Genomic DNA, 10,986 nt, shown 5'->3' with positions numbered 1-10,986 from the left:
GCAACTCTTTTGAAATGAACCAGTAAGGAGTGGTTCTATGCCACTGGAGAACTACAAAGGAAAAACTGCCTATGCCTGACTTTTATATGGGCTAGGGCAGTGTCCATGGTGCAAGAGGATGCCTTTGCTGAGTGTACTCCTCCTTTTTCTTTTCTTTTTATATCCCCACCTCAGGTGCTGTGCAAGCTAGAGCCAGAGAGGAGGCAAGGACTAATCATCCTGTCTTACTTCTTCACAGCTCTTCAAAGAGGCAATTTTGTGTTGAAACTGTATTATTTATGAAAAATGGTGGCATATGGTGCCAGAGATAATTGCTTCAGCAAGAGATTAATACCCCATGAGCTGCCTGGAGCTGAAGCTGGAAGCTGAGTCTCCCTTCAACTGTGGGGAGCTGTCAGAAACCAGCAGCAGTTTGTGGATGGAGCCTCTGGGAGGTCTGCCTTCCTGGGAGGATGATTTGGGATGCAGAAACTGGCCTGGTGCTTGCAACTTTTGCTGAAACTAATCCAACATTTCAAATTCCCTTTGAAAATGAGCAGACAATTTGCTGCCATCAAATTGTCAAGGAGCAAGGAGCAAACGATGACTGCAAAAATTCTGTGTTCCTTTGCGTTTTTCATCTTTCTGTTTCTTGGAGAAATTAACCTGGAATCAGCCAATTTCATGATACAGACAGAAATATAATAGAAATACAGAGTTCAAATAATTTTTAGGGCCTGAAAAAGAGCTCTACTTGCCTCATTACAATAGTTTTCAGCTTGTGGCTATTTTTGCTGGTGTTCTGCTCTTTAGCAGCAACAGCGTGATAGCGCCTTTAGATAATGAAGCAATATTGCACTTTGAATGCTGACTTGTTTTCCCTGGAACAGCATCAAGAAAATGAAGAGGTTTAAGTGCCAGGTGGAGATTAGAGGAAGAAAATGAGATTCAAAACAGGAAGCAGAGAGAGGCAGGCTCCAAAACAACCTTCATGACATTTCACTCCAAGAGAGGAATATTGGCTTTTATTGATCTGTCGCCTGCCAGTCACTTTCAGTTCCACAAAACTGCCAAGGAATTGTGCAGCTTTCTGCAGGCTTTTCAAAAGCCTTTAAAAAAAGATGATGCTAGAAGGTTTAATGGGCTAGGAAGACAAAAAAAAAAAAAAAATAGGGCCAGCAAGCAGTCTGAGCATTTGCCTCCCACTGTTTCATTGGGCAGTTCTCCACATGCCTGTAATTCAGCTGCCTGGAAACCAGCTCAGCTGAGCCACCTCAGGACACCAGCACACCCCCTGCCAGAGATGGGCTCAGATAGAGAGAAGCAGCTCGCAGGCTGCCAGGTGCAGTGTCTCCAGTGGAAGGAGCCTTGCTGTGACTCAGGGATATGTGCTCAGGCCCAGCTCTGCACTCGTGTGCGCCTGGTGCTGGAGAAGGGGCAGCTCCCCCGTGCCTGGCTGGCCCTGGCTCTGCAGGCACACCCTTCTCTGTCTTCTGGCATTTCCAGAGAAGGCCACCTGAGCAGCTGTGAGCAGGAATCAAGTCAGAGGGGACGCTGCTGGGCTGACAAGGGCTCGCCTGGCAGGAGGTGTTGTGGCCTGTGTGCTCTTCCCGTGGGCACAGCAAAAAGCAGTGCAAGTAGCAGCAGGGGAGAGCTGCTTTCTTGTCAGGACAGCAACTCTTCCTTGCTGATAATTTAACTTGGCGAGTAGGCACGGTTGGCAATCAGATTGTTGTGATGAAGGATGTGTGGCAACCAGTCCTTACGTCTCTGCTATGACTTTTACCAGCTAAAATGTAGGAAAACTTATATTGATACTGTAGCAATCAAGAGAGAGCGATGCCTCATTTCTTGCCAATGATTACCTAATATGAAATGCATTTTTCCATGTCTACTTCTGTCTTGGTTGTAGCTCTTATTTCTATTTTTTTCCTTTTGCTTGAGAAGCCCTATAGTTTATCTATCAGGTCCATAAAATGTGCAAATTTTCAGAATTTACCAAGTTTACTGTTTAGAGTGGCTCCTGGTGGATTGGGATAAAATATACAAATGCTGTGTGTGAGATGAAAACCTGCTTTGAAAGCCAGTAATACAGGTTTGTCTGACAGAATCTCAGCCGTGTGTATCATCCCTGACTGTTCTTCGTGATAATTCAGGGATGCTTTTATGGGCTTAGCTCCCAAGGGTTCTCAAGGCTGAGGTGGTGCAACTGATGTATCACAGCATGACAGTGCCCAAAGCCTGCAGCTGCCATCAGCAGCGCTGCTTGCCCCAGTGTTTGCTGCTAATCCAGAGCCAGCAGAGCCTCTCCAGCTGGGTGTGGGCCGTGCAGGACTGTCCACATCACATCCCTGGGGGCACGCACTCCCTGCTCAGCTCCTGGGCTTGCTTTCCCCCTTGCCTGGATGCTTGGAGACTCCTGAAGCTGAGACACAGATCACCAAGTCAGCAGAGCAGGCTGCTTGCAGCTTTGAAGGAAAACTTCAATGAACCATGAAGCCTCAGTTAATTATTTTTCTTGCTGCTATTGTTTTTTACTGCTGCTGACAGCGGATTTACCTCTGCCCTCTCCCACAGGGATCCTGCTGTTCCAAATGCTGCTGTAAAAACCTGGTTCTCTAAGGAGCAAAACTAAACTTTTCTGTTTTCCTTTCGTGTTTATCCTTTCTCTATCTTTTTGAAACATCCGCAACCCTCACAAGTGGCCCATTCAGCAGCTGGAGGAGTGGCCCCAGTGCAGAGAGTACAAAGGCAGCCCCTGGTGCTCGGCCAGCCCCTCACACAGCCAGGCTGGGGCACTGCCTTTCCTCACAAGCCTTCCCCTGGGCAGCAGGGTGCTGCGAGACCAAAAGCTTTGCTTTTCATTTAGACGTGCCCCTTGAAGTCAGGGTGGCTCCTCAAAGCACCACACATCCTTTTCATACATCTGAAGTCCTGCAGGGGCTGACTTTGATCCAGAGGTTGTGGAGGAAGGGTTGGAACTTCAGCTACACAGTGTGAGCAGTTATATGTTTAATTTGCGCTGCCCGCAGCCTCCTCCTCTTTTGTACAGCTGCGATGCGAGGAGAAATCATCCGGAGGGATGCTCGGAGCTGCTCAGCACTAAAGGAAAACCCTGCCCAGGGCGGGCTCCTTGCCTGCCGGCACTGGGGCTTGCAGGACCCCCTCTCTGCAAGGCTAGTGTGCCCTCTAGCTGCTGCATGCTCCGGGAGCCCTGCCCGAGCCGGCAGGCAGCGCTTGGAAGCGAATTCTTCAATAACTGGAGTCGCAGGAGCAGTCGAGACCAAGGGGTTGATCGCAGTGGCTGCTGCCTTGTTATGAGTCAAGAGATAAAATTTGTGTTTGCTGCTCAGGTGGAGAATTTGTTGTTTGAAGGGTGTTTGCCTACAGTTTACACGCTGAGCTGAAGCAGGGAGGAGTGACATGTCAGTAGGATGGCTCCTGTGGCATCTAGTAAGATGGAAAATCAGAATGTGAATCAGAAATATGTACTGTGGGGCAGGTAGCAAAGAGTTGGAGAGTTAAACATTTTTTGTTTCAATTTGTAGGCTTTGCACAGGAATAGGTACATATATGTTTCATGAAACATATGTGATATGTTTCTCTGCAGAGTGCAGATTGCTGCAGGCTCACAGGCATGGCTAAGGTGACTCTGAGTGCCTGGTGTTTTGGTCCGTCCCAAAGGGACCCAGCAAAGGTGGGGGAGCTGCTGGTACTCTTGCAAACAGCAATTAAGGGTTTGAGGGCAGGGAGGCTGCAGGGCAGAGGAGCTGAGCGCAGCAGGGAGGGGATGTCACACCAAAATGCCCCCTGTGCCCTCAGCCATGAGCACAGAGCATCACACTGCTGTGACAGGGCACTCACACTTGCTTCTCTCTTTTGTCGCTCATATTTAGCAGTGTTGGGGTACAGCACCATCAGCCCCAGGACCTCCTGTGGGCCCAGCAGCTTGAACAGGCTGAGCAGCCACAACTGAGGTGGTGGGCACAGAATGTTTAACAGGCTAAATAGCCACAGCTGAGGTGATGGGCACAGCTTTTTTAACAGGTTAAATAGCCACAGCTGAGGTGATAGGCGCAGTATTTTTAACAGGCTAAATAGCCACAGCTGAGGTGATGGGTACAGCATTTCTAACAGGCTAAATAGCCACAGCTGAGGTGTTGGGTACAGCATTTTTAACAGGTTAAACAGCCACAGCTGTGGTGGTGGGCACAGGTGGAGCTTGTTTGCAGAGACAGGCCAGGCTGAGGCGTGGTGAGGAAGATGTGGATTTTTCTGAGCCAGCTCCATAGGCAGAGGAAGGAAGCCCTAAGCCACAGCATTTTCAGACCTTATAGAGGGATCCTGTGGAGAGGTAAGTAGGCTAAAGATCTGCCCTAGTTTTTAAGTGGTATTCCTTCTCCTGAGGTAGAGGGAACTGTCTTTGTTGTCTGTGCTGCACCAGTGTGGTGTTGGAGTAACTCCTGCTTTTCTAGTGCTCCACCAAAAGGGTCTGGCTCAGCACCTCTACTTTTTTGTGCCTTGTGTGTTCTGCTTTTGTTTCATGTGTACCTACCAAGTTTATGTAAAAATCTCCCCCAACTAGATTTTACTGCAATGCTGTTTCTTTATGACTTATTTCCCAGGACAAGGCTTTGTATCTAAAAAAATTATAAAGGGTGTTAGGCTTAATTGCATCTTCATATTTTAAAATAACTGGATGGGTCCTTGCCCGTGTGTTGGCCAAAATGATAGTGTATGTGTTATACAAAAAAGTGGCTATAGTGCGTATATAGAGCTCCACGTCACAGTATTTTCCTTGCTGCTGTAGCAGGCAGGAGGGACAGCAGGGCAGTAGGAATATCTGCAAACCTGCACTGCAGAAACCCATTTAAGAGCAAATATCAGGCCCAGGATCAGTGTGGCTTGGAAAGCTGTGGCACTGTGTGTGGTAGGTGCCATGGAAACATCTCCTGGTGGTAACTCAGCCCTCAGCTTGTGCAAGGTGCCTCCACAGGGAAGTGCTGGCTGCGAGCAGTCCTCTTTTACTACGAGTTAATTTCTACCTTCCACCGGCTCTGGAGGGAAACCACTGATTAAGGTGATGCCTAGCAATTATACTATGATAAGTTAATTGCAGAGGGACAGCCCCATGGCTGCAGTGAGCTCTGGCCAGGCTGCACGGCTCTGTGCAGGGGAAGAAAGGTGATGGTGTCTTGGAGCAGCACAGCTGAAACCCTGGCACTCTGCTGCAGCCTAACATGGGAGCGGGTGCCTCCCTTTCCATCTGTGTAAGTGAACTTAAATCTGGCTGCTTCACTCCTTCCTCTCACCCTTCCTCCTTTCTGAGAAGGCTCTGCTGCATCTGGGAGGGGAAAAGGGAGGGATTTACAGTCATGGTGCACAGATATTTTAGAGGCTTTTTGTTACACCTCGTAGCTTATATACAAAAATGCTGTAAAATATGTTTGGCACATGCTGATATTTGTTCTTTTTAGACAACTATTCATGCTGTAAGACTAACATCACAGTCTAAGCTTTCCTATGTACTGAAAGAGCAAAATGGCCTGGGGTGTTTTGAGGGCTGTGTGTGCTTTTGCCATGGCAGCAGGGCTGGCCTGGAGCTCCAGCTCATGGCTCTGCTGCAGGCAGAGTGTGTGAAAAACAGCTTCACTAAGGCAGATCAACTTCAAACCCATAGGAAAATCTTTCTCTTTTCCTTCTGAAAACACAGTAATAAAAAAAACATTGAAAACAAGGCTGGTTTGAGGTAATGATACAAAAAAAAATAAATTTAAATCTCCTTTAGGTACTGTTTAAATAGTCCTAGTTCCTGGTTTGGACTTGTGCTCTCCTTGCCTGGAAGGAATGAGGATGGAATGCAGCAATTACTGTGGGTCATGGAAAGCAAGGGGCTTTGGGGAGGTGGGAAAGCGGGCAGGGCAGCCAGGATGCCTTTCACAGTGCCGGGCAGAATTTCCTCTTTTTTAAAAATATTCCTGAGGGACATTATTATTAAATATATAGTTATTATATTTATTTTTAAATAAATATAAATAAATTTATATTTATCTGACCACCTATTTAGAAATATGTTTTTAAACAGCCCCAGGTAGCTCTAAGGGGCTGCAGAGCCGCTGTGCCCGCCCGGGGCAGCCCCGTCCTCACAGAGCCCCTCAGCTGCCCTCAGGGACAGGGCCCCACCAGAGCCCACAGACTCCCCAGCCCATGCCCTGTAGAATGGAAAAGGAGCTTTCTTCATCAGACAGCTTGAAAAGTGCAAGTTTTTTGTGATTTTTTTAATGCTTTTGCACCAGTTGTTGGGGTAAAATGGGGTAAAAAATTTGGAAAAGCTGGGTAAGCAAAAAGGAACCACTTCCGAGGCGTGCGCCATGGCTGACGCTTAAATTCCACTTCATGGTCCTTCATAATCTTGCATTTTTTATCCTCAGGAATTAAGTAGAAATTCACAAGTTTCATAGAGTTGGAAGGCTGTGCACCAGCAAGGGGTCAGCTTTTTCCTGACTTTTGGGGCTCTTTTGAGGGCAAGTGACCCCTCACTGTCCTGAACAGCCCATCTGCCTCAACACAAGGCCCATTTTCCCTGACTGTAGGGTGAGGGGGCTTTACTGGAGTTTACCCCATCACAGGTCTCACCTCAGCTCTACAGAAGAATATTAGCAAGAATATACAGTAGAAATAAAATCTGTACTAAGATGCTACAAGAATACAGTAATTTTGCCCAAGTAGTAGATCTTTGGAGGTTAAAATAATAAAAGCCAGTCACCGTTTACCACTTGCCTGTTTTTATTCCCCAGCAATCGTTCTCCTCTATACAAGTTAGGCACACAACAAACAAAGTTTCACCACAGCTACAGTTCAGCAGAGAAGGAAGCATATTTGGTGTTCCTCTGGAAACCCTTGTAGAAGATGCAAAGCAATGTGGGGTTCCTTCTCTTGTGGCACAGATGGTGGAGTACCTGGAGGTATTTGGTAAGTTCATATTTTTCCTGCTTGGCTTCTGGAAACTGATATTCTTTGTTTAAGGTTTACTTTTCAGCTGTAAATGCTGGAAAATCCTTATTTACAATTACTGTGCTTTCTTAAAGGAGCTCTTGCTTTTTGAACTCCAGTTCTCATCGCAAAGATGTGGTAAAGTAAATAAGCACTGCTCACTGTTCTGCATTTCTCATACAGGTCTGGAGCGTGTCGGTATATTTCGGGTTGGTGGCTCAGCAAACAAAATCAAGGAATTGAGGCAGAAGTACAATCAAGGGGAAAAAGTAGACCTTATTAATGATGGAGATGTTGATTCTGTGGCCAGTCTCCTGAAGCTCTTTCTGAAGGAACTACCAGTGGCTGTTTTTCCAGACAATATTTGTTCTGGCTTGCTAAAAACTTTCCAAGGTACAGAACGGGCACCTTCCATGCTTCTGTCCATTCTCTGACAGTGATAGATAATGTGTTCATTACACTTTCTATAAACAAGGTTTTGTGTTTCCTTAACCTGAAGCTCATGTTTAATTGCTTTGGAGGGACCAGGCATCTACAAACTTGTCTACAGTCTTTTTAAAATTCATTAAGTCTTTTGGGTTCCCTTCCTTCCTGTGGCAATGAATCCTGCAATCCTATCTTGTTCTCTTTGAGAAAGCTCTTCCTCTGCATGCTTTCTTTTTTAAATTGTATACCATACTAGTTACTGAGATAATATTTTTAGTTTTAGTGCAACCACCACCATAATGCTGCTTGTGTCTTTATATAGTCCTTGCCTCACTTCTCTTCCAAGCTGAAGCCTCTTTTTTTATTTAACCTGCCCTGTTAAAGGAGGTTTTTCTGCACATCACTGTTGTTATTTAGAGCTGTGTTTTTAGTTAGCATTTATTTTTCCAGTCCTCTTGAAATCTTGGACAGCAGCGTGTGGAGCAGCATGCAAGGAGCACCCCAACAGCCCTCTGCCTGCTCCCCATTCATGCTTGCAGTGGCTGAGCTCTGTTCTCAGCCTGCCCAATGATTCTGGTAGCTAATTCAGGTGTTTGCAGACAAATAAATGGATTTTGTGGGTTACTTTGGGGGCTGCTTTTGTTTGAAGTGCCCTGTAGGAGTTTACAAAGAAAGAGAAAGGAAGCAGTTTCATGAGCAGAACAACCTAAGGGGCTTTTGCGAGCACCTGGTTTTTCCTACCCTGGACAGTCTTGCTGTTGTTTTTTAAAGTTATTTTTTCCTCTTTGTCCCCTTTTCCATTTCGCTCATTAATCAGTTGAGCGCCATGGACCTTGGCCTGTGCAGAATGTGTTTTTTAGGGCTAAAATTACCCTCAAGGGCATGATTTGCTCATAAGCAATGTCAAAGCTATGCAGATGTGTCCTGGTGATCTATGGCAAATTTGAGCATCAGCTGCCAATTATTGAGCAGCACTGTCATCTCAATCCTCATAACCAGGAGATTTTATCCTACTGATAGGGAACTGCTGATCAAATGGAGTTGTTTGTGAACCCATTTTCTGCCTTGTTACCCTTCTTTGAAGAATAAGAACCAAGAAAATGTTAAGTATCCCCAATTTAGAATTTTAAGCATCTCTTGTGTAACTGCAGTTGCATATTTATAGAGCAAAGATGTTTTGAGTCTGAGAGCTACCAATTAGTCAGGAAATGAAGATGATGTGGGGCTGAAAGGCTACAATTTCTCATTCCTCCTAATGAGAATCATACAGCATGTGTAAAATCTCTTGGGAGAGTCAAGGCTGACAACCTTGCGCTGTCTTTCAAGGCAGCTTTGAGGATTCAGGTACATGACTCCTGCCTGCAATTTCATTAGGAAAGCAGCAAGTGCTGGATGCTTCTGCCCTAAGAGGAAAATATCAGAAACAGTGAGTGTAAAACTCAATATGTGGGAAATCCATGGTTCTTAAATATTCATAAGTGAAAAACATATGTCAAAATTTAGTGTACAAAATACTTGTTGGGGATGTATTTATTCTTCACATTGTTCTAATATATTTTAAAACCTTCCTTCTTTACCTGTATCTAGTATCTGTGATGAAATTGTGTTTGTATTAGGAATATCTATGTTATAAGTTTGGGTTTGTTTTTTTTTTTTTTCCTCCAGAGCACAAAATCAACACAACAGAATGCATAGAGAACCTGAGACAATTGCTCAGCTGCCTGCCCAAAGCCCATCAAAACCTTCTTCAGTTCCTGTCTGCTTTCCTGTTAAAGGTGGCAACCTACAGTGCAGTGAATTTCATGACTCTGGAAAACCTGGCCATCGTGTTTGGACCTGCTCTGTTCAAGTGAGTCCTCCCTGCTCAGCTGCCTCAAACAGCACAACAAGGTCACACCTCACAGGGAGGCTTTCTGTCGTAACTCTGGGTCCAATAGGCAGTGGAGCATTTTGTAAGTGTTTATATGGTGTATTGTGGGGAGATGTGGCAGGTTCTGATCTGGCTGATCCCTTTCATTCTGTTGGCCCCTGACTAGACAGGGCAAGCCTCAAGTGAGAAACCATATGAAGAGACATGAGGAATAGAGAGCTGTTTAATGACAACTACTTCTCTTTTCTGAGCCCAAAAAAGTGCTGACTGTGGGGGCTACTTAGCTGGATTTGATTCTGAAAAGTTCACCCCCACTTTGGCCTTGTAACAGCATTTTATATCTGAGAAATGAATCCCTGTTACCAAGAAAGAGAAGCAACTCATTCTGCCCTTGCCACTAAAATTCAAGTTGACATCCAAGCTGAGCAGTGAGTGCTTGGCTGGAGCTAGAGAAGTCATATGTGGGGTGGTGGTGAGTGGGCACAAAACTGGAAGCTAAAAATGAGAGGTGGGACAACATGGCATGCAAGTCAAGGTGATAAGAAGGAACAGCCTGGTGTGATCAGATAATGGAGAATTTTCCCTTTCACTGTTGACACTAGAGGATGTTAAAATACTTATACCTGTTACAACTTGTAAATCTTTGTTCTAGTGGATCACAGCCATGCCAGGTTAATATGAACTGTAAGGCAATGACACTTTACAAAATGTATCTATTAGCAGTTAATATCTTCTATGCAGTAAAATAGCCTTGTTATTCAGTTGGGTGTTTTATGGCAAGCCAAGTTCATTTTAAAAGTATATATTCAGCAAAATTGGTGCCCAGCATCAATGAGAGCCTTTGTTTTGTGGAAATGGACTTTTAAGCCTTGCTGCTGTTTCATAGGTCTCTATATGTGGTCTCTGTTTTCCTGCTCTCTGGGTTTATTGCCAGGTCTACCAGAATTTGACCTTTGGATGTGATACAAGTTTATATCTTAAACAAAAGCACAGCAAGGGAAGTGAATCTAACAAGATGTGGTATGGTTGGAACTATGCCACTCTGTCCTCTGGGGAAAAAACCTCACCATGGAGGATATTCAGCAGTGCAACAAAGCAGCTTTGCAAACAGACCCCAAGTTCCTTAATATCTGAATAGTAAAGATAGTAAATGAGTGGAGACAGATGAGATTTATTTATCGGTGTTTGGATTAGTTGTGTGGTGATACTTATGAGCATTGGCTGATACTAAAAGGCCTTCACCAAGAATCTATCCCTTGGCCCCCATGTTAACTCAAAAAGCATTTCACTGACTGACCCTTTTGTGCCATCAGGTGACATTTGCTCTCTGGGGCTTCTGTGCATGCACCTGGATGCAAGAAGACTTTGTTCCTTTATCTCCATTCCCAAATGTTCCCAATGTGTGCCCAGTGATTGCTGTATCTGCACATAAGGATCCAGTGTGCTCCCTTATTGATTGATGAGCTGCTTCAGTTTTAAATATCCCACTCTTCTGGGACATGGCCCAGCTACTTCTGAACATGTGCCTTTGCCTGGTTTTAAGGTACATTCAGAGCTAAACTGAGCACTGTGGCAATGACCTGTCTGAGAAGCCTTGAAAGCAATCAGCACAGGGTTTCCCTGCCAGTGACCTGTCAAGACAACAGCTGCCATAAATAGATGTCTGCCTGTAAATGTTATCTTCACCTCTTTACAGTCATTCTGATCTCACCAGCTCT

The 10,986-nt window shown here is 45.2% G+C and overlaps 1 protein-coding gene across 3 annotated transcripts in view; it reads left to right on the top strand.

Moving 5' to 3' along the window:
- The first annotated feature begins 4,176 nt into the window (after window positions 1-4,176).
- Window positions 4,177-10,986, top strand: part of FAM13C (family with sequence similarity 13 member C) — a 115,729-nt gene continuing 108,919 nt past the window's right edge. The window contains exons 1-5 of one of the 3 annotated variants that reach the window (XM_064717267.1): window positions 4,177-4,333; window positions 5,099-5,249; window positions 6,777-6,951; window positions 7,156-7,365; window positions 9,064-9,247. In XM_064717267.1, the coding sequence (XP_064573337.1) occupies window positions 5,220-5,249; window positions 6,777-6,951; window positions 7,156-7,365; window positions 9,064-9,247 (599 nt within the window). In that variant the 5' untranslated portion in view covers window positions 4,177-4,333; window positions 5,099-5,219. The remainder of the gene's footprint in view (window positions 4,334-5,098; window positions 5,250-6,776; window positions 6,952-7,155; window positions 7,366-9,063; window positions 9,248-10,986) is intronic. The other 2 variants (XM_064717269.1, XM_064717268.1) reach the window with 2 other exon arrangements.

Source organism: Zonotrichia leucophrys, chromosome 6 (assembly GCF_028769735.1).
Source record: "Zonotrichia leucophrys gambelii isolate GWCS_2022_RI chromosome 6, RI_Zleu_2.0, whole genome shotgun sequence".
Taxonomy (NCBI): Eukaryota; Metazoa; Chordata; class Aves; order Passeriformes; family Passerellidae; genus Zonotrichia; species Zonotrichia leucophrys.
The sequence above is the reverse complement of the archived record's forward strand: the minus strand, read 5'-3'. Positions and strand labels throughout refer to the sequence as shown.